This window comes from Triturus cristatus, chromosome 12 (assembly GCF_964204655.1).
Source record: "Triturus cristatus chromosome 12, aTriCri1.1, whole genome shotgun sequence".
In the NCBI taxonomy this organism is placed as follows: Eukaryota; Metazoa; Chordata; class Amphibia; order Caudata; family Salamandridae; genus Triturus; species Triturus cristatus.
Genome location: NC_140595.1, coordinates 419240189 through 419264319, shown reverse-complemented (window position 1 = coordinate 419264319; position 24131 = coordinate 419240189). Strand labels below are relative to the sequence as shown.

The 24131-nt window shown below is 45.1% G+C and overlaps 1 protein-coding gene across 2 annotated transcripts in view; it reads right to left on the bottom strand.

The window, feature by feature from the left end:
- The window catches only part of LOC146776042 (fatty acyl-CoA hydrolase precursor, medium chain-like), a 762376-nt gene that overhangs the window by 532516 nt on the left and 205729 nt on the right, over positions 1-24131 (bottom strand). For both annotated transcript variants that reach the window (XM_085639201.1, XM_085639202.1), the window contains one exon: positions 11861-11994. In XM_085639201.1, coding sequence (XP_085495327.1) covers positions 11861-11994 — 134 coding nt within the window. The remainder of the gene's footprint in view (positions 1-11860; positions 11995-24131) is intronic.

The following is a 24131-nucleotide window of genomic DNA, read 5'->3' as shown; positions in this document are numbered from 1 at the left end:
AGCTTGAACAGTGTACTTCCTTAGGTTAACATTTTGTCAAACTGCATTGTTTTTAATTGAGTTTAACTTTAAACTTGCTGTGAAAAAATGCACTAATACATGAGTTAGTGCACCACAAGTAATAAGGTCTACTAAGATCCAGTTAAAGGTTTCACTAATCTAAACATAAGGTCAACCCTTGTAGCAATGGCAAAGAGCAGACAGGCTTACATTAGAGAACAAGTGTGAATCATTTAGAAACAGCAAAACAATATCCACTCCAAGTAAAACAAAATTAGTATAATTTAATATACAAAATGACAGGAGTCCAATAAAGGGAAGCAAAATTGTGAATTTTAGAAGATTTAAGCAGAAAAAGCACTATAAAAACACATGGTGCCAATGATAGTCAATGGTCGAAGTAGACTGGGACCTAGGTGTCATTTTTCACGCCGGCTGTAATGGAGCGTGATACCGATACACCAAACTAAGTCAACATAGTCAGCGTTTTTACCTTGGGACTTAAACTCTGAAATGGGAGTCCTCTCAGAATCAAATAGGCACTGGATGAGATTCCACTGAAGCTGTTGTTTTTGTCAGAAAAAACTCAACGTGTCAATATTCCAATTTTGAACCCAGGGAAGTCCTCGCGCCAGCTGGATACCTTTAATGTCTTCACCCAGTCAAAATGTTACCTTCGAACGTAGGACTTCAAGTTTGACAGAGAGGGTACTTACCTCCATGAAAAACGTTGTGGAAAGAGAAAGTAAACACTTTTAAATGACCGCCACACCTTGGGAAAAAACTTCCATGGTAACAGGGCTGTTAGTTGTTCTAATTTTCAAAAAGAATATCCTGCCATGGAATTTTCCTTTTAAAAACAAACAAAAAACATATTGAAAGTGTGCCATGGTGACAGAATTGTACTGTACACTTTCAGTACACTGACAGGCACTGCTTTGATGGCATTTCCTGGCAAAGGTCATTTATATTTGTTTGGCCAGCAGGCATTTCTAAATTCAGGGTGCGATTACTCCGAACTATAAATCAGGCACCTAGTCTCTGGTTTTAAAGCTTGGAATCTTCAAGCGGAGCAGGGCTGCGGCTAAATTCAACAGTGAGTTTCAGGAGGCCAGATGCCTTTTTGATGAAGTTCAGCTGATTTGGGAGAAGCTCCAAATGAAAGAAACCTGTTTTATCATCCTAGCAAGGTTGCACCTTGGGCAGATTGGCTTTGCAGATTTATCCTAGTCCTCCGGAGGTCTTGGAGCTTAAAACGTTCCTAAGTATCAGCTTTGCATAGGTGATGCATGTCCAACTAGACACAGCAAAGTGTTCCAAGACCTCAGGAACAATAACTGGGTATCAAGACTCACTCCAGCAAAGAAAGCCAGAAGAATCCAGCTAAGGACCAGTAGGTACTGGTCAGCTTGGCACTTGATGGAAAAAGGTGTCTTCCAGCTTGTTGTGGTTCTTACACAGGAGGCCTGCCTACTGACCCTTTGAGTTTATTTTTTTGTTCCAGGTCTTCAGGTGTCCTTACAGCTCTCAAGCATCAGCTGCAGTCCTTCTTCAGTCATTCCACAGGTTCGTCCAAAGTGTTCTGAAGATGGAGCCTTAGGGTGCTTCATTTAAACCTGGCACAGCTAGTGGGTTGGGGTAACTCATGGCCCCTCCCTTTCCAATGGGATAAAAGTTTCCAGAGGTAACCCTACCCACTTTTTCAACAGTTCTTGTTTGCCCTACTCCAATTGATCCTACATTGGTCCTTGCTGCCTAAATCCAAGAGGGGGGAGCCCCTTTCCCCTTGTGCAGAGCCTGTGTGCCCAGCCAGAGGTATGGCCAGGGTAATGAACAATCCCCTCCTTCTTGGTCACTCCAAACCAGTTGTGGAGCAGCTTCCCCCCCCCACTGGGTTTGGTGCCCAATTAACTGGAAGACCAAAAGAGATAACCTGCTCTGGTGTCAGATAACATTTGATTGAAGTAAGTTAACCTGCTGGGTACACCCTAACTAGCCTTCCAGCCAGAAGAACACAAATACATCCCGAACCCAGGACTTTGTCTCTGTTGTGAGAGTAGTTTTCACACCTCATGATGGATAATCCCTCCATGGGACATAGCTGGACAGCTAATGTAAATCAGCCTCCAGAAGCTTCAGGCGGGAAACACGTAACTTTCTAAAGGTTACTTTTCCCCAGGATTATAAGAAATCCAACCCCAACATTGAGTTGAGCATTTGACAAATATTTTAAAAAGTTGTTTAACAACCAGAGATAAAAGAAGTAATAATTATTATCACATCTCAGTGTTTTTTTATGGACCAGCCAGCCTTCTTGTAGCGAAAAATGTTTAGGGGGTAGTCAGTGTAAGGACATGTTAACTTTACATTTCTACATGTTCAGCTTTTAAATACTGTTCACACTACCAAAGAACATGGCCACTTGACTCAGAGGATAACCCTCACCAGAAATGATACAGCATAAATAATGCAGACCATCCACTCAGGTGCCCCAACTGACCAATGCCCCACCACATCTACAACAAGGGAACATCACCAGTAAGCACCACCCTGACCCACATCATCAACATCCTTATCATGTCCTCCACTTTCCTGGATAAATGGTAACTTGTAGAAGTCAAAGTCCTCCTTGAGAAGCCCACAGCCGACACAAATCAACCCGAGCAATTTCCTACCCATCTCCCTGCTCCCCTATCCAGCCAAAGTGAATGAGAAGGCCATCACAAGCAAATCACAACTAACCCTGGGCGTAGTTTGCGAAGTAGCACTTCGCGAAGCTACGCAAAGTGCAGTTCGCACTACGCGAGCTACGCGTAGCACTTCGCGAACTGCGTAGTACCTTGTTCGCACTGTGCCAGATGTCGTTTTCAATGATTGCACAGTGCAGACAAGCAACCGGCAATGTGCAATCATTGAAAATGGCATCTTGCACAGTGTGAGCTGTAGTTTTCTGCTGCTCGAGTAGATTTTTACTCGAGCGGCAGCTTTCTCAACGCGAACTGGTAGTTTCTCATCGCGAGCGGTCGCGAGCATACGCGACCACTCGCAATGAGAAACCTGACCTCCTCGCGTTGGGAATCTCGCCGGGAGGTTTATTTTCCATGCTCGCGATCGCCAACTTGATGTTGCTGATCGCAAACAAGTAAAAAGTCTCGCCGGGATGTCATTTTGCTTGCTCGCGGTCGCCAACTTGACGTTGAGGACCGCGAGCAAGCAAAAAATGACCGCAGCACTACGCAACACTACGCTACACGTGTTTACACTGTGTTACGTGCAGTTCGCGTAGTGCGAAGTAGCGCGAACTTCGCAAACTACGCGAGCGTAGCGTAGTGCTTTGCCCAGGCTTAATCACAACTCACCATGAACTTCATCTTCTTGTAGACAATACTTAATCAGAACTTAGAAACAAACACAGAACCGAAACAGCACTCATCACAGCCACTGACAAAATTCAAATCATTCGGGATGGGGGAGAAACAGCGGCCCTCATCCTGCTTGACTTCTCTGTGGCCTTCAAAACTGTCTCCCGCAATGACCTTATCAGAACACTCCATGAGATTGACATACAAGGAGCTGCTCTCAAATGGATCTGTTCCTTCTTCACGTGAAGAACCCAAAGGGTCAGGCTGCCACCCTTCACATCAGAGACCAAGAAACTGATTTGCAGAGTTCCAAAAGGATCGTCCTTCACCCCCACCATTTTCAACATATACATGAGACTTCTCGTCAACATCATCTGATCACAGGACATGGCCATCATTGTAGAAAAGTGGATTATTATGCAGCAAGGTTGGTTAGGCATCACAATGTAATACTCTCACAATACCCCAAATTAGGTCATTTGGATTCACACTAATACATGTAATTCTCTCACAATACCCCAAAATGGGTCCTTTGGATTCACCCTGGTAAATCTCTATCTCAGTCCTGGTAATGTGGGACAGAGCAGTCGGGCTTTACTAGAGGGACATGTGTTAAGCAGTTTTAGAGTACCAACATGGACAATAATTTAGACACCAAAGTGAAGACAATTGTATGTGTATAACCAGAGTAATGGATTTTAGAACGAAAAACAATATGTGTAAATAATACTGCTCAACATTAGCATTGTGGTCAATTGTAAAAAACACTAGTGCCAATCTGTCACTTTCAGGTCGGGTTGCGTAGAAACCACTGGGGGGAGGTGGTGATGTGGATTCTATGACCAGCTCATGACAGTCAGTTGAATTTCACCTGGCTCGTAGTGCCTGGGTGCAGAGTTGTTCTAGCTGGCTATGGTACTAAAGCAGGAGCTGTAGGGGAGCTAGGTTTCCTGCTCAAGTGGTGCTGGTGAGGAATCGGATGCAAAAGGTTCACAACGGGGCCACTGAGGTGTCGATTAAAGGTGCTGCAAAGTTCCCTCGGTTTTCAGTGTTGAGTGAAGGAGCTCTTGGCAGAGGGAAGGCCAGTGTGAAGCTATTTCGATGCCCAGAGGACCGGGGCAAAATGGTAGCCACCTGAAACTTGCTGGAGGTTAGGACTAGGCTTCCCACAATGCACTGGATCCTCTACTTTTGGACGATCCCTCAGATGATCAGCAATTCTTTGGTCCAGGGAGCATGCTTTTACCTGCAGGCTGCAGGGGACTAGTACCACTAGCCCAAGGGAGTCTGAAGTTGCCATTGTCTCTCAAATGGGTCCCTCTGTCTGCGGGAGCTGGTCTTTGGTCCAGGACGAGTAGCAGTCTTGCAGTTGCAGGGTGGTTGGCACAAGTGCAAAGTGTTGCCTCTTCTTTGTGCAGGTCCTATAGTCACAGATTCAAATCTCATCTTTGCCCTCTCTTGCAATTCGAATCAGGACTGAGGTTCTGGTGCCCGAGGTGCCCCTTAAGTTCTAGATTTAGTGGTTTTATGGGGGTGGGTGCAAGTGGCCATTGGGCTACTAGCCGCAGTGGATAATCTGCCCTACGGTGGCCACATCCAGGGGGGTTCACATTTCTAACCCGAACCTCCTTTTCTTCCTAGGTTGTACAGACCAGATACCCCATCCTAGGGGTGTGGCTAGCCTTCTGGGGGTGTACACCTCCTAACTACAGAAATGTCCCACCTGCCCAGGAGCAAATGTGTCTATGGTCAGAGGAATGGCTGAGTCCTCCTCTGGGATGTAGCCTGGATACATTTCATAGGTGGAGAAAGCTTTGAAGCTCTCCTCCTTGATGTGCCACTTCACTAGCCATCCTGTCAGGGAAGGAGGTGTCACCTCCTTCCCGCCCAGGTCTTTGTTTCTGACTCCTTGGAGTGTTCACACCTCCTGGCAGAGGGTCAAATTCCTCGTCTTGGCTTCAAAAGCTACAGGCTGTCAACTAGGGCATTGAAAAGCCTGTGGCAACAACCAGGTGGGCAGCCTCTAAGGTAAGTAAACACAAAATGGATAAGGGCTTGGGGAGAATTAGAGACCTATGGGTGTTCACTCCCTTCAATATTTCCTACACACAAAGAAACACTAGGGTCTAAGAGAATCAGAAATGGTAAGAAACCTAGCTGAACAATTCCCTCAATGACCAAAGGTGGCATGCTTCATCATTGGGGTTCCCCTAACACTGTGAAAGCAGATCACGATGTGGGCTGCAACTTCTTCTCTTAGAAGGTGGAGCTCTTTGGATGTTTTGAAATAACGGTAGAGGCCATACAGAGATCTAAACGGTGATGAGGCTAGCAGAGTGTGCAAAACGTGAAAATATGATGTTGATAGGTAAAACTGACTCCAGAGCAGGCATGACACATTATTCTTGCATGCCTGGGTCAGGATTAAAAATAAGAGTGAAACAGTCAATTGACTCTGCTTCTGTGTGTCATTGATCATTGGTCAAAATGTTTCTGCCAATTTGACCCTCATAAAAGGTGTAATGGCATTCATCAGGACCTTAAAGTATTACTTCTGTTCAGGAAACATGCAGATAAAGGAAAAATGCAGAACCAAAGGTAGCGGTCCACAAATGTCTCACAAGATGATTCATCTTTGTTACCACCTGTAGGTAGATATGACAAATAGGTTATTGCAACAGTGTAAGTAACACTTACCAAGATATTGCCACAAACTACCCAAACACTGGTATGATGTATCCACCATGAAAGCGTGTGACTAACATAAATGCAGTTGTGACATTTGTACAAGTCACATAAGCTTACCCACAATTATCGGGTGTCTTGGGACAAGGGACACTGGCGTGGGGCTCAGGGTGCACACTGTCCTATTACACTGATAAAAAGGCAAAGCTCTTTGGTACTGGAACACTCAACTGACACTTTCCTGTCAGGTGGTGATAAAACGCAGCCTGTCTACAGCTTGTCATGTTAAAAGAATGACACGAGAGCTGTGTGGAAACAGTTATGTACGTATGACAGATTGAGAATCTATGCTGTAGTGAGAATTACATGTAAGAAGTAAATATAGTCAATGAAACAAAGTTGCCCGTGTGTTAGTTATGTTTATGAGAGAACATTGTGGAAAAAGAACAACTGTATCAAATCTTTCTTTTCTCTGCATTTTCTGAAAAACCAATAAGGATCACAAATTGAAAAAGCAAATCCACCTCTGGGAACATAGATTTCCAAGAAATTTATTGAAGGTACCAGTAGTAAAATAAGGGCGTACATTATATGTGATTTTAGAATTTAAGACATAGACATATCATAATTTTTCCTACATTTGTCATATCAGACCTCCTTTTCAGCGGTCCCTTTCCCTCCTCCTTTCTTCATCTCAGGAGTCCTGCATTTGTTTCGCTAAGGACCCCAATGATGCCTGGAGGTGGGTCCCTTTAAGCATCCTGCCATTGCTCAGAAACATCAGACTCAGACCTGAGACTCTCCCTGACGGGCAAGACAACCACCACCAAAGCCAACTTCACCAACTGCTTGACCATGGTAGCAGATTGGATGCTAATCAACTGTCTGAAGCTGAACTCCAAACAAAACAGAAGTACTTTTCTTGGGCAGCAAGACCTCCTCTCAACTCTAACTGGTGGCCTTCAGAGCTAGGATCATCACCCAGAGACCACACATAGTAGACGACAAGCTCAAAATGAAAACTCAACTCAATACAGTGTGCACCTCCTGGTTCCACATCCTTTGCACGGTGCAAAAGAGCTTCAAATGGTTGCCTTAGAACACCAGGCGGACCTTTACACAAGCACTCCTCACCAGCAGACTGAACTACATCAAAATCTCCCAAAAACTCCTACACAGACTCCAGACCATCCAGAACGCTGCTGAAAGACTCATGCTAGACCTCCCATGCTGCACCCACATCACACAGAACCTCAGGAAACTTCATTGACACATACAAAGCCCCACACAACACAGGACCAGAATACCTGAACAGCCGCATACACTCTCACCATCTCATCATACACCTACACTCTGACTCACTCTCACTTGCACACACTGCCTGTATCCGCATGAGCAACACTGGAGGTCTCTCATTCTCCTAAATCACACCCAAGATATGGAATAACCTCCCTTAACATGTCTTCATGGGTTCCATAAGAAGCTGAAGACCTGGCACTCTGTATAATCACCATGGGGACCACACAGCTACACACTTTCCCAAGTGCCTGGCTACCCTCTCGGGTGATTTGTTTGATTCACAAATCAATAGAACATACCACAACATAACATAACTGTCTTGAGGGCTACTAGGTCTACATAGGGTTGACTCATTAATATTTAAAGGAACAATTTTTTCATGTCTGAATGGGTTATTTTGACAGGTCGGGCTGAAGTCTTGGTACTGCAGCAGCCAGACTACAGTGATAGGTTGCCTGGTCACACTGGTGGATGAAACTGTAATGCTCTATTTCGCAGATGACATTTACCTTTCTATACCATGGTTCTATTTTAGACACCATATACTATGGCCTTACAAAATAATGAACTACTTTTATTGGGACTGAGCCAATTTTGACATGTTTTAGGGATCATAGCACATTTACTGGGACCTGGTTGGCAGTGTCCCCACAGAGAAAAATTATGAGGTACCAATTATAAGTAGCTTGTGATAACCTCATCCAAATAATTAAAATCTGTTATTTGTTCAGGTTTGTCACCTTTGAGCGACCTGCTATGACTTGCCACATCCAAATTTCAAAACAATACATGTGGGGGCATTTCTAATGAGAAAGTTAGCAGGCTTATATGCCTCTAAACTGTTTAAGAGCCCTATCCCAGTTGGTGTATAAGAACCAAATAATCTGTACATACCACCGATGAAAGATAAAAATGCCTACTTTCTGGAAAAAATTAATTCTCCTAGAACTCAATTTTGACCACTAATGGTTCAAACAAACCCTATCAAAAATGATTAAATAGTTAACTAAACAGCAATATGTCAGTGCCTTCCTTGATAGCCTTTTTAAACCACAAAATACATTACCATCATGTTATTTTTAGTTCAAGAACTGTTATCCTTGGTGTGGTAATTCTCCAAACATTTTCCCTTCAACCTTACTGTTTGCTGAATTTGCTTTTAATGGCTTCAAGTCTCCGTGGACTTTAACACTGCATGGTGAAATTGGACTACATCGAATTGACACATTTAATTTACTTGTAAGACTCTAGTAAATGGTACTAACTGCACTCATGGCTAATAAATTAAATGTGACTAGTGGGCCTGCAGCACTCATTGTGCCAGCCACTAAAGTAGCACTTTAATACACGTGTCAGGCCTGCCACTGCAGCCTGTATGGCAGTTTTAAACTGACGATTCAACCTGACAAAATAAAACCTTATGCCAGGCCTCAACCTCCCTTTTTAAGAGTTATAGTCACCCTAAGGTAGGCCATAAAGGCTCATAGGGAGAAGTGAAAAACTCCTAAAGTTGTTTTATGCTGTTGTAAGGCCTATCTCTCCCATCGGCTAGCAATAGGTAATCTTATTACATTTAAGAAGTGCTAATTATAGATTGGGAGCAGAAAGAGATATGCTGTTGTATTAATTGTAATTTAAATAATTTTTAATGGTGAAGTCGGTTATTAGGTTATAATTCTGAAAAGGCCACTTTTAGAAAGTTGCCATTTCCTTGTCCCAATCAACTTTGCCTTCTGCCAGTGTCCTGGGTCACATGACTATGAATAGCTCTGCTGTTGGAATTTTAGTATTATTGACAGACAGTGATGCAAATGAGGCTTAGGTGTGAACAGGATGTTCAAGCCTGGCAGGATGCTGGGGATGGGGTGCACCCAACTTACACTTTAAAGGGCTTTGACTGAAACACACACAAAGGTACCTGACACCAGGCCTGCCCTACCTTTTATCACCCCAGACTGTTTGAAACCTGGAGCAAGAAAAGGGGAAGAGCTTTCCAGAACCAGTGTTGGAGGCAGGTCAGAGAATCAGACACACATAAACTAGCACCAGTTATAAATATTGGCCTTCCAGGAGCCACTCATCATAACACTCCTATACCTGTGAAAGATTCAGATGAGGGATTTCTCTGCTACCAGAAGGACTGTTGCGCTTCATGAAGGACTGCCTTGCCTTACTACTCTCTACTACTCACTCTCTACTACTCTCTACTCTCTACTACTCTTTCTCTCTACTACTCTCTACTACTCACTCTCTACTACTCACTACTCTCTACTCTCTACAACTCATTCTCTACTACTCTCTACTTCTCTCTACTACTCTCTACTCTCTACTACTCTCTACTCTCTACTACTCACTCTCTACTACTCTCTACTCTCTACTACTCACTCTCTACTACTCTCTACTCTCTACTACTCTCTCTCTCTACTCTCTACTACTCACTCTCTACTACTCACCCTCTACTACTCTCTGCTATTCTCTACTACTCTCTACTCTCTACTCTCTACTCTGTACTCTCTACTCACTCTCTGCTACTCCCTACTACTCACTCTCTACTATTCTCTATTACTCACTCTCTACTACTCACTCTCTACTACTCACTCTACGCTCACTCTCAACTACTCTCTACTACTCATTCTATACTACTCACTCTCTACTACTCACTCTCAACTACTCACTCTCTTCTACTGTCTCTCTTCTACTCACTCTCCACTACTCGCTCTCTACTACACTCTACTACTCTCTACTGCTCTCTACTACTCATGCTCTACTACTCACTCTCTACTACTCACTCTCTACTCTCTACTCTCTACTACTCACTCTCTACCCTCTACTCTCTACCTCTCTAACTCTCTACCTCTCTCTCTATCTCTCTCTCTACCTCTCTACCTCTCTACCTCTACCTCTCTACCTCTCTACCTCTACCTCTAGCTCTCTCTACCTCTCTCTACCTCTCTCTACCGCTCTCTACCTCTCTACGTGCACACATATGCACACACACATATATATATATGTATATATATGTGTATATATGAATATGCATTTATATATATGTATGTGTATATATATACATACATACATATATAAACATATATATACATCTGCATATCTATATAAATACAAATATAAATGCATGCATACATATACATATACCCATATGCATACATAGGCACATTATGTACGTGAAAGTTTGAAAAACACTAATAAAAGCAAAGCTAAAAAGCCACCTAATTACAAACAGAATTGCTTTAACTTAAACGAGGGCGAGACCTATTGCATTTTTGATGCTTGTTGCTTCTTGGTGCTATTTGTACTAAAATCTTTAAAATTCAATATCTTTGGTTCTACTGATTGGATTTTTGATGTTCTGGTATCATTTTATTTATTAAAATGAACTTATTTTTGTAAATGGGCGTATGAGAGTGGCAGATCCTCTGCTATGATGGAGGAGCGTCACCCAACTGCTTTGAGCAGTGTAAAGGAAAGGAAATATGAAATTATAATAACTTTTAGTCATTATCATTTTATATTTCTTTCCTTTGCAGGTAGGCGGGTGGGTGGGGCTGCTCTGCTCACGCGGAGCACGACAGGAAAGAAGTGGTTTGCCCACTCCTAATTGCTTAGTGACTGTTTGGTGGATCCTCTCGGGCCTCCCAAACCAGTCATGCTCACTTTACCCTGCATGGAGAACATGCCCAGGCTCCCATTTCCTGGTTGAGCGTCCCACGAGGATGCACAAAACCAATCAAAACGCCGCAATGCAGTGTTGTGATTGGTTTAAGCAGGGGTGCCTGGGTGCCTACCAATCACAACGCTGCATTGCAGCATTGTGATTGGTCAGGAAAGCCTAGCTTCCTGTCCCATGACAAGAGCAGGAGCAATGAGGAGAGCCGCGGCGGCGGGACTAGGAGCAATGTAAGTGTTGTAATTTTCACAGTCTTTTCCTTCTTTTCATTTTAGTATTCTTAAAGAGCAGAATTGCCAGGTTAGCAATGTGTTCAGGATTCTCAGACTTTATCATTTCTTTCCAAGTGCTTGAACTTTGTAAACAATACATGTTTCGAAGTATTGTAGAAGGTCCCATGTCTGTTTTGCCATTTCTCTCAGAAGCATCTAAATGTGAGTCCATAGATATAGATACTGCTTTCCCTTTCTTTTGCATATACTTATTTATCATGATACATTTTTTACTTTTACATATCAATCCGGAAGTTTCAGAAAACGTATTTTCAGTTGTATATGGATTGCACTTCATCATTGTGCATTTGTTTTTCCTTTCTCCTACTTTGCCTTTCGTTCTCCTGCATAAGGTGAGCCTTTGTGGTGATTTTATGTGAGTATATGTAGCAAGCTAAGACTAATCTCCATGATTCCATGAGCACTGTTCCAGGAGTCAAATGTAAGTATTTTTCACAAAAGCTATTTGACAACAGCCAACTAAAATCCCATGCAGAAGAGACCTAAAAAGAAAGTGCAATGCTAATGAAATGGCACTGAATTCTAAAACGATTTCTCACCTGAAAAATCCAAGTGTTCCAAGACGATATTGAATTATGACTACAACCACATTTTCATATGCTGACAAAGCCGACCCATCAAACGTCGAGGCCCCTCCATAAACTAAACCACCTCCATGAATCCATACCATCACCTAAAGAGAAGAGTATATTAGAATCCTTTAAAAACAAACATTCCTTGTGGTTCTTGAATGCAGCCATGACTACAAAAATACCATTTGCATTGCTCCTGGAAGCTAGGCAAGAACTGTAGTGTCTAGCCAATGACAATATCAGTCAACTTCTATATTTTCAATATTTGTAAATTGTGCAGAAAGAAACCACATTGAAGTAGTTGACTGTGCTTTTCTCACCATTTTTTACTCTGTTCTAATTAACACAGGTCAAACAATGTGGAGGAGCAGAAAAAGTGAAGACATAAATACCTCCATGAACAAAGTCCAGCGTTTTAGAATATACTCATGCATAAAAGTCCACACTGACCTGTCCACACATAAACAACACACATAGAAGCACCCAGGAAACACAAACAGCACAGTCAACCATCCTCATTTAGTTCCCATGCTTAATGTAGAGGTTGGGGCAGCTCTGATGTCAGCCGCAGAGTCTCAACTGACTTTAATGTAAGAATCCTGCTAGAAGTGGACCAGCAGCCAGAGACCTCCCTGAGCCATGAAAGTGGAAGGCTTCTGGCACTGTATGGCCATAGTCTATGTGGGGTTGTGCCCAAACAGAAAGAGATGGGAAAACAAGAATGGGAGGAGTTGAGGAAGGTGGTGGACTCTGGATATCTCCATGTCAATAGTTAAGGGAGGAGAAGTCTACAGAGGAGGAAGGGTATTGTTATGGAGGCTGGCAGCGATATTCCAGAGGATACTAGGCATGTCAATATTTGTTCTGTTTGAAAGGAGCTAAGAGGATGTGGTGGATAGGAGAGTGCTGGTAAAAGGGATGTTAGGGTAAGCAGGTTAGGTGGAGTAGAAGGAAGGCCATACGCTGTTATATCAAAGAAAGACTATAGGCATTTCCCTAATTGTTTTGGAAAGGTTGAGAACATATATATTATATGAGGTCACAAACTTCTTCAATACGTTAGATGACTTTAGAGGTTTGCATGAAATACGTCACCTTTTGGTCTTGATACCTCAAAGTTCTTTTGATGTTTATTCTCTGCACATCTGTTATTTGACTTTAAAGGTATCGCCTACACATACTTGGTACATGTGCTTTTCACTAACAATAAAACTCATCAAATTGCTTTTTAAATTGCTATATTTAACTTTTTGGTAAAACAGTTGTTATTATGTGCAAAGGTTTTGAATAGCTGAGCAAGGTTCAAATGTGGGATGCAAGTTTGAAGGAGATGTTTTCCCATGCAAATCTAAAATTATGAAATGTTCTTGTTCGCTAATTCAGCACAGCTGCAGATAAATGTGCTTAAATGCATGACCTAAAGAAAAGCCCTATTGCCAATCTCGTGTTAAGGAAAAAAACTACAAACATAATATTTACAACATGTGGAGAAATATGTATGTTTACAAAAATGAAACATATCAGCTCTCTATGCTTGTGTTGTACAGATTGTCATATTACTTGCCTTAAACATAGCAATAATTTTAGCAAAAGGTTAATCACATTTACCTTCCTCATCATCCTATAGTTTGCACAACATTGCCCAAATTCACACCTACTCTAAAATATGGATTCAGTGGCAAACTGGTTGGCTTAAAAGTCAACTCAAGCAAAGATGCAGTAAGTGTGAAAATCTTAACTTTGCATACACCCAGCTCATCTCTCCTTGTGCAAGGAAGGCACAACATTTGGTCTCATTTTGTAGAGGTTCCATTGCATAACAATTAGTGCCATTCACAGTAACAAATGGGAGGATGATGGGGCCTAGAAGGTGGAGACTCTATTTGATCTTTTGGAGTTGGTACTGGGTGATTGCCCTTTTGATATCTTCGTTTTCTGTGGTGCAAAGTCTGGATTAGCCGCTGAAGTAAAATATACTTCTGGAAAAGGCACCATAGGGAGGAAAGATCCTGACACCAGATACTACCCTACACACATTTGCAGCATTTTGGTTACCTGGTTGTTTTCATGTGTTGAGAGAATAGCAGCTATGATTACAGTTGAGTGCACTTTGGAGTTAAGAAGTATTTTATTGTTTTGCTCTTGTTGCACCTGTACAGTCTGAATTGCTGCATGTCCTATGCTACCGTCAATCAATCAGGTCTTAATGTGCAGGAGGGAGGGTTTGGGCAGCTCCGTAGGGGTCATTCAAAGAGCCAGTCTTGAGGTCCTTTCTGAATCAGTGCAGTGTCATGCTTCGCTGAAGGTGAAGATCGTTCCAGGTCTTGGCTGCGAGATAGGAGAAGGATCTTCCACCCTCTCTAGTCCTGTAGAAGTGTGGAACGGTGGCTAAGGAGAGGTTGGCTGATCAAAGGGTTTCTCTTAGGGGAGTGGAATGAGAGGCGGTCATTGAGGTAATGAGGTCCGATGTTATAGAGGGCCTTGTAGGGGTGTGTGAGCAGCTTGAAAGTAATTCTTCTTTCAACAGGGAGCCAGTGGAGGTCATGAAGGTGCTGGGAAATGTTGTTGCACTGTGGTATATCAAGGATTAGTCTGGCTGCAGCGTTCTGGATGGTCTGGTGTCTTTGGAGGAGTTTTTTGTTGATTCTGGCGTGGAGTGCATTGCCGTATTCCAGTCTGCTGGTGATGAGGGCATGAGTGACGTTTTCCTGGAGTCGGAGGGGATCCACTTGAATGTTTTACATCGTATTAGGAGCGTGTTGAAGCATGTGGAGGAGATGAAGTTGATCTGGCGATTCATGGTGAGTGATGAGTCCAGGATGATGACGAGGTTGCGTGCATGGTCTGTCGGGTTGGGTGGGTTTCCGACTGCGGGGGCCACCAGGCCTCGTCCCATGTGGAAAGGGTGGACCAGAGGATGAGGACTTCTGTTTTCTCTGAGTTGAGTTTCAGGCAGCTGTTCTTCTTCCAGGTTGCGATGGCTTTCATCTCTTCTTGGAAGTTGTGCCTGGTGATGTAGGGTTCCTTGGTGAGGGAGAGGATGAGCTAGGTGTCATCGGCATAGGAGATGATATTGAGCCCTTGGTTTCTGATGATGTTTGTGAGGGGGGACATGTAGATGTTGACAAGGGTGTGGCTGAGGGAGGATCCATGGGGTACTCTGCATCTGATCTCTGTCAGCTCGGGGAGGAAGGATGGAAGTCTTATTTTCTGTGTTCTGCCCATGAGAAATCAGCGTAACCAGTCTAGGGTCTTTCGTTGGATGCCAGCATCGTGGAGTCTGGTGGCTAGTGTGCAGTGGGAGACAGTGTCGAAGGCTGCTGATAGGTCCAGGAGGATGAGTGCTGCCATTGGGCCTTGGTCGAGGAGGGCGCAGATGTTGTCTGTGGCAGCCAGGAGGGCGGCCTCGGTGCTCTGGTTGATGCACAATCTGGATTGAGAGGTGTCTAGAATGTTGTTGGCCTCGATGAAATGTGCTACCTGGGTGTTGACAGCCTTTCAATGAACTTCTCTGTGAAAGGAAGCAGTGAGTTGGGCGTAAAGTTCTTGAGGTCCCTTGGGACAACGGAGTTTTTTTTAAGAGGGGGTTGACTTCAGTGTGCTTCCAGTTGTCGGGGAATGTGGCAGTCTCGAGGGAGCACTGCGGGGGCCCAGAGGTGGATGAAGGTGTGGCGGCAGTGAGGGCAGGAGAAAGGGCCTTGGGTATTGCTCGGTGTTGAAAGCTGGTAGTTGTTGCTGTGTCCTGGGTTGAGAGCATGGAGGGTGCTGGGATCATAATGGCAGGGGTTTGAGGGACCAGGGTCCCTGGTGCTGGTCGCGGATGGTCGCAGACGGGCCCAGAGAGGTGCACCTTTGGTGCGACTTCGGCATGCCAGCGGCAAAACTGTCATTAAGTAGGGGTGGGGGAGAGTGACCAGTTAGTAGGCAAGAGCGGGAGCGACACGCTGGGAGGGCTGCTGGCGCAGCAGCGGTGGGGAGTGTGGGAAGAGGGGGTGAGGCAAAAGAGAGAGAAAAGGGCCGAAAAAAGTGATAAGAGGCAAATTGAAGAGAGAAGAGGCAAGAAAAACAGACGAAACACAAGAGGCAAGGAAGAGTGAAATGAGGCAAATTAAAGAGAAAAGAGGCAAGAAAACAGGGCAAAACACAAGTGGCAAAGAAAAGAGAAAAGAGGCAAAAGAGGGCAGAGGACACAGAGTGGAATTGCAGAAGAGCAATGTGATCTTCCACTATACCACCAAGGATGAGGCACAGGCAGGAGCCTGTAGGTGGAATAGTACCTTGGACACCTACCTGGAATGAGCTGGGGTTCAAGGGCAGAGCCTTAATGGTGGAGCTGCACAGGGAGAGTAAGTGACACTGACCAAGAAGGTGAGTAGGAATTCCTCAGAGAAACCAGTTTACATAATGTGAACCAGATTGCTTTGACTTCTTTGTAGGCAAAGCTCACATCAACAACTATAGCATTTCTCTTCCATATCTTGATAATCCAATTCCCTACATGTCAAAGAGTGAGTAAAACACAGCAAAGTTAGGGAGGTGGCCTTAGCATTCAAAAACCAGAAGAAGGAAAAAGTAAGTCTTGGACATTCGGGAAAGAGAAAAGCAAGTGACAATGTTCTCCTCTCCTTTCATTAATCTTTAAAATCTTTGAATGAGGATGCAACTGCTTCATCACCAAAAGAAGGGAAGATGCTTTGAAATTAATCCACATTTTTAATCAAGAAGTTTCCAGGTCCTGTGAGTGGCATATATCTGATAGTTACGTTGGAAGACAGAAATGTTTCCCTCCTTCCCAGGCACACAATGAAATTAGGAGTGATAAGCATCTGAATGAAATTGAGAAATTCAAGAAATGTATACAAATCTCAGATTAATCAGGATATGAGATGTCCAGTGTACACAAAATGTTGCTGGAGTCAAAACAAAATATGATTTGGAGATACCACAATGCCTGGGCTAAGGCACTAGGCTTAATAATATCAAGTATAGAGAGCTATTTGGGACATGTGCATTGATGCATCAAAGTGTACAACAAATGAAAACATAACTCAAGGTGTCATTAAACCATGACCTTACTGGCACATTAAAGAGCATTAGCAAATCCAAATCATTTTGCCTGGGAAACCTATTGGCCTTGCAAATGTTTTATTTTCCTCAATGGCATCAATGCAGGAGTAACTTAATGCTTTGAGAAAATCCATTCATAGTTGGCAGGTGCAGGGGGGTGCTAGAGGGCGCCAGGCAAGATGGCTGTGCTTTAGTGCAGCTCTGCCAACCTGAGCATCTATCCTTCAAAAATCCTGCAATTCCTGCCCACAATCAACACCTTGGCACATGTGACCTGACTGTGCAACACCTGCGCCATCAAATGCTACAAATATTTTGAGTTCAGCAGCTAAGGTGGCACCAAACGCCGCAACCTTCATTGTGGGCTTCTATCCCTAACATGGCAGCCTAGATCTCGTGCCGGAGGTTGACGCTGCCACGGAGGTGGGCCCGGAGGCCACGATCGATGGAGGGAGCCGGGAGCTTGGCAGCTACCCGACGATTGCCCGGTGCCGAGCGGGGCCAGTGTGTGGGCACTGAGAGGGCAGGTGCAGACTGCCATGCCACCCTACCTGACTACCGCGCAGAAGACACTAGAGAGCAGGGGGGTGTTCGGCTCCTCCTGGCGCGCCCTAGAGGTGAAGCACCAGACCCGTTACGGCCGGAGGCATTACCGCCTGGTACCGAGGCGACGGTCTGATTGCCGGAGTGCGAGACGGCTGACGGATTGAGGGATCCCCAGCCGGGCCTACGGTAGGGCCTACATCCACTCCTCAAGCCTGCGCCTCCAGTGAGTTGAGCAGAAGGGAGCCTGGCTCATCTCTGGGGATGCTGCAGTGCTGCGGTCTACCTCAACTTACAACTCACCCTATCTACGCAATCATCAGTCCACAGCGTGCGTGGGCGTTGCTGGACCGCCTGGGGTTCATACGGACAGCATTGCCGGGCACCAGCAAACAACTCTGTGACATCCTCTGACACACGTGGTCTGCCATGAACCACCGTGAGGACCCATAGCGGCATAGGTGAGCCGTATATACCCCTGCATACATCTGACTATCGGACCTTCTAAGAGCTTTCTGACCCCCCAGATCAGCACTCGCAGAGTAAAGGCATCTTACTGCGGTGCACTCACCCGCCCCATCAAAAGGTGTGCACTGTGGGTCATCTAGACACTGGCCCTAACACCGGGGGTGTATGATAGTACACCGCATGAGTTAGAGGGTCTGACCACTGGACCCCACTGACCCCCGATCTGGCAGAGGTGGTGCCACTGGCAGGACAGGACCAGCTGTGTTGGAAGCTGCAGGGGTGTGGAGACTGCCACATCGGGGTCAGGCCTTTGGATTGCCCTCATTGCTGCCGATTAATCCTTGCTTGTAGAGCACCACACCAGACAATAACCAGGCTCGGCAGGCCCATCGTACGCTGTTTCTGTGCGATTTAGATTACAGCACATCCTCCATCTCCTCCCACGTGCAGCACGCACACAAACACAGGGTAAAAAATGGGCAAAACAGAGCGCAGCCAAGCCTCGACTCACGTTCGAACCTTGCACATCAAGCAAGTCTCTCAACAGCGTGCCACATCTGATTCTAAGATGGACACCCCCATGGACAGCTTATATGTGATTGAAAAAACGCTCATGGCGGTCCAATCTAGCCTACAGACCATAGATGGCAAGATAGACAATCTAAATTTGAGAATGGACCATATGTCTGCCAAGTTGGATAAGCATGCACTGCATATCGAAGAGGCAGAAACACGCATATCGGACGCTGAGGATGGATTACAGCAGGTGGCATCCAAAAAGTCGCCCATGGAGCAGGTGCTCGCTGTAATACAGGCCAGAAATGGGAAACTTGAGGCCAGGTTGAGGCGTAACAATCTGCGCACCACAGGCCTAACAGAAACTACAAACATCGGCCTCCTCGAAACAAACATCGAGTCTTTCATGCAGGCGATTTTTGGGGCCAAAAATGTGTCACTTGTGTTGATCGTCAAAAGAGCACATCGTTCATTGGCCACTAGACCGCTGCCAAGGGCCCCCCTGCGTCCCATACTCATGCGTCTCCTCAATTACAGAGACCGCAACGTCATCCTCCACATGGCCAGAGAGAAGGGGAACATTGTTCACAAGGGCAACTCCCTCGCTTTTTACCCAGATTTCACTGCAGCGGTGCAAGTGGCACAAAAGGAAAACCAACCGGCAAAGAATATACTCATGGCGGAAAAAGTCCCCTAGGCAATGCTGTATCCAGCGTGTTTGCGCGTTGAGCTGAACGGTAAATCAAGGATACTCACCTCGCCAAAATCCGCAATGGATTATGCCAAGACACTGAAACAGAAAACTAAGTGCTCTTCAAATTATGAGGACGATGATAACGATGCTTCCTCACAAGGCACAGCGGAGTGACATCCTAGCTGCACACAACTTGAACAATCCCACAGAAAGAGTGGGAGTCACATCACTCTGTGACCTTCATGCAGGCACGCTGTGCTCTGCATGGTACACAGACCCCACCCGTCTGCTAACCTGAACTTTGAACTGGCAGATAAGACTTTTACGTTTCTTTATATGAGTATTATTTTTCTAGCTATCACTGCTGACCTGTGTTGAGTTATACCGTGCTCAGGGAGGGAAACTGCACTGTCTATCTCCGGCCACCTCCCTTTACACCCAGGAGGGATTTTGCACTCCAGTGCTCCCCTATGGGTGATCCCCACTACTGCCATGGCAGCTGCTTTTTCTCATGGGTTACTGTTTGGGGTGGTTGGGATGGCTTTGGCAGGTTGGGGTTGCTGAAGTGTGTGGGGGTATTGGGTGGGAGGGGGAACAGAGGGAATTTGATGTTGCGGCTACAGGGTACCGGGACATTTTATAACATGATATGTAGTGTTACAGACATGAAGCTTCATGGTGCATCTCATTTACTATATGTGAAGATTATACATGGCTCATGAAAAAATTGTATGTCTAACGTGGAATGTGAAGGGGCTCAGCTCTCCCCAAAAAATACAATAGGTACTGGCCTACTTGGTTTGTCACGAAGTCAAAATCGCAGTCATACAAGAAACACACTTAACACGTCACACTGAGGCGAAGATAGGGGTCAAATGGGCAGGATACAGACAGGCCTCCTCGTATTCGTCATATGCCAGGGGGGTACGCACCCTCATAAAGAAAAATTTGCCTTTTATTATGATCAAAAGCTGTATCCAGGAAGCAGGCCGGTATGCCATAACTCACGGCAAGCTGGCGGGGGCCCTATTCACCTTGGTGAACGTGTATGGTCCTAAGGTAGAAGACCCTGTTTTTTCCGAAATAATATTCTCCATATTGTCCAGTGGGATGGGGGTCATTCTGCCAGATCTGCTGGAGTTATTAACGAAGGCATTGCAGAGCTAGTCCTGTCAGATGTATGGCGACTGCGCAACCCGTTCAAACTTGAAAGCACACATATTTCCACGACCCAGGCTATCTGGTCTCGGCTTGACTACTGGTTACTGAGTAACGTCTGCACAAGCTGGGTCTCAGATGTGGAGTTGCTTTCCAGGACACTGTCAGACCATAATCCCGTCAGGTTATAATTGCACATCCCACAAACCTTTTCCCGACAGTTTACCTGGCGTTTCCGCACTGAAATACTGCTTGAACCCCTATACACACACACCATTCGGTAGGCTATCACACAATACCTCGCACATAACAAGGGGTCGATAGTCAGTGCAGGAACCCTGTGGGAAGCATTTAAAGCCACAATCCGTGGAGCATGCATTGGTACGGCCACGGGAATACTTAAAGACATCCGGGGCCAATTATCTAAAACCAAACACACCCTACAGCACCTTGAGCGGGACTACGGGCAATCCCCTAGCATGGCTCTCCTTCCTCAGATCAAGGAATCAATCATGGAATATAATCAGTTAGTGAACAGTGAAATTCGCTACTTATCCGGGTGCCACATAGCCCGTGCATATGGTGAGGTGGCAGACAGGGACACATATTAGCGATCAAAATTAAGGCCAGGGAAGACTCACACACCATCACTAAATAACAGACACCTTCGAAGTAGACCATTAATCCACGAGAGACATTGTCACGCAATTCCAAACAGCGTATGCGGACATGTATAAATCACAGACTAATGCCCCGGCGACAGAACTGGATGAATAGCTATCAATCAATCAATCAAAACATTTATAAACCGTGCTACTCACCTGTGAGGGTCTCAAGGTGCTGGGGGGGATGCAGCATCTACTGATCGAACAGCCAGGTCTTAAGGAGTCTCCTGAAAGTCAGCAGGTCTTGGGTCTGTCACCCTTGCATGGCTCTGAGGTAGGCATAGAGATTACCTTTGTCAACCCATAACTCAAGAGGATGTTAAGACAGCAATAAAATATCTTCCGAATAAAAAAGCCCTGGGTCCCGAAGGGCTCACCTGCAAGTTTTATAAGGAGTTCGCAGCAGAGCTAACGACACACCTTCTAGAAATGTATGCTGAGGCTTTTGAGGTGAGCTCGCTCCCTCCGACACTCAGAGAGGCCCTCATCATTACTCTGCTTAAAAAGGACAAATCACCGCACAGATGTGACTCATATCATCCGCTGTCACTTATAAATATAGATGCGAAGATATTAGGGAAAATACAGGCAACTAGACTCACACTGTTGATGCCCCTCTTAGTCCTGCCAGACCAGTCCGGATGTATACCTGAGCGATCCACATCACATAACTTGCGGACCCTGTTTGCCATGTACCACATCCTTGACCCTAACCTCCAGGCGACGGCTGTGAGGCTTGATGCAACCAAAGCCTTTGACTCCATAGAGTGGAGTTATCTTTTCAGCATTCTTCACTGGATGGATTTTCCACCACTCTTTCTCAATTGGATATGACTGTTATACGCTGCACCATCAGCGCGCATGCGTGTAGACAGCATTACATATGACCCAATTTGCAGGGGTACGAGGCAGGGCTATCCCCTCTTACCGTTCCTATTCATGATAATGATTGAACCAATGTCCTGTATTATTAGACAATGGCATAGGGCAGCAGTGCTACAATTTGCCCACCACCCAGTGAGCATATCACTTTATGCAGATGATATGCTTTTATTTGTAAGGGAGCCACAGACTTTCCTGGCACCGGTACTCAGAGAATATATCCGATTCGGATGATTCTCTGGCCTCACTATTAATTGGTCTAAATCAATAGTTGTCCCGCTCACTGCTTCTACTTCTCCCCACACACTGGAATTCCCACTGATGTGGTCCACGGAACCAGTAAAATATCTCGGGGTATGGGTCCACCGTGACCCGGACATAGTGATTCACAAAAATGACGGCACAGCCTACACAAAGCTAGAACAACAGGTAGATAGATGGACACGTGTGCCGCTATCACTGGCAGACCGCATGGCACTTATAAAATGGTGGTCCTGCCAAAGTTTCTATATTTTTTCAGTACCATCACCATTTCTCTTCCTATAACATTGTTTAAAATTATTCTAACGCTTCTCATCAAACTGATATGGGGGTAAGCAGGCACGAGTGAGTCTATCGACCTTTACTCTAGACTATAGCAGGGGGGATTCAGTGTACCTGGCATACACCTCTATTATCTCTGCGCGCAAGCTCAGTTTGCCTATTAATGGTATAGCACTCACGACTACATACCACATGTTGCTGTGGAGGATGGAGATGCACACCCTATCCCCCTGGGCTCCATATGAACTTACACGCGTATGGACATACCTCGCTCAGAAATCAATTTCATTGATGCTGCCATTGCCACCTGGCAAGCACTGGGCCGCAGGTTGGATAAACTTCCGTTATGCTCCGCACTTATGCCTCTGGCACATCATGCAGGTATATCAGTCACTCAAGAAGAGTGTGGTCATGCACACTCTAACGCTAGCTGGCATTGACAAAATGCAGGCCCTCTTTCCCAGTGGCAGATTTTTAAAGCAAGCTGGCCTTAGTTATGTACAAAATCAGACGCATATATTTATTGTCACCATTCACAGACTTAAAAAGGCACTACCTGCACACTACCATACGTTCCCGGCAGAACCTCTGATGCTGCAACCCCTACACACACTGCTCACCAGCCCCACGAAACATAAGCTGGTGACTAAACTATACTGAGCAGCCTGAGACGAAACTCTCCGGCCGCAGAATACGAGTTTGGAGCAGTGGAACAATCAACTAGACCCACCACTTACACAGAAGGACTGGGAGTACTGTTGCCAGTTAACTCAGGCACCTACTTCTAATGGCAATTTACGTATATTTCATTTTAAGTACATACACCAGGTTTATCACACACCACACAAGCTATTCAAATACGGTCACAGAGACCATGAGAGATGCAAGCGGTGTGGTGCCTCTGGCACGGACTTCTGGCACCTGGCGTGGGAATGTGGGAAAGTGGCGGAATTTTGGGCAGCTGTGATTAAAATCCTGCAAGAAATGACTGACCTTGCCTTGGATTGCACCCGTGTGTGCCTACTGGGCCTGGTACTGCACCTGAAGGGAGTGTTGTGCAGATTTATACAAATTGCCCTATTACTGCATATGCAGGGTGGCTGTGTCCTGGGAGAGTCGTGCGAGTCCCTCTACTACACAGTGGCTAAAAGACATGGTATACTGTCGGGAGTCCTTGACCTTGTATGCTGAAGAACTGCCCACCACTTCCAAGCCCAAGAACATTTGGGAACCAATACTGCAATACCTTCGCTCACAGAACAATGATACACCACTTGACTCTGATGTATAGCTATGGTGTACCATTTTGGTTTACTACAAACATTGCACTGCACTTTATGTATCATGATCTACTGTAGTGTAAACAACACTGTGCCTTTTTATTTCCGCGTGTTGTTCGTTTGTTGTATTGACTAAAATGATTTACAATGCTGTGTATGTAACATGCATAAACTTCAATAAAACCTGCAGGTGCAGATGATTAACCAAGTGCAGCAGGAATATATAAATTAATTTTCATAAGCTTTAAGAAAATCCAATTAAATATGATTGCTGCACATCTGCTTGAATCAAGAGAATCTCTTTATGCATAAGAAAATTCAGTTAAAAAACTACTGCCACACATGTGTAAGCATGCACATAAATTGACGGCAATCTTGAAATGCTTCATAAATTATTTTAAGATGGCCACCCCAGATACCAT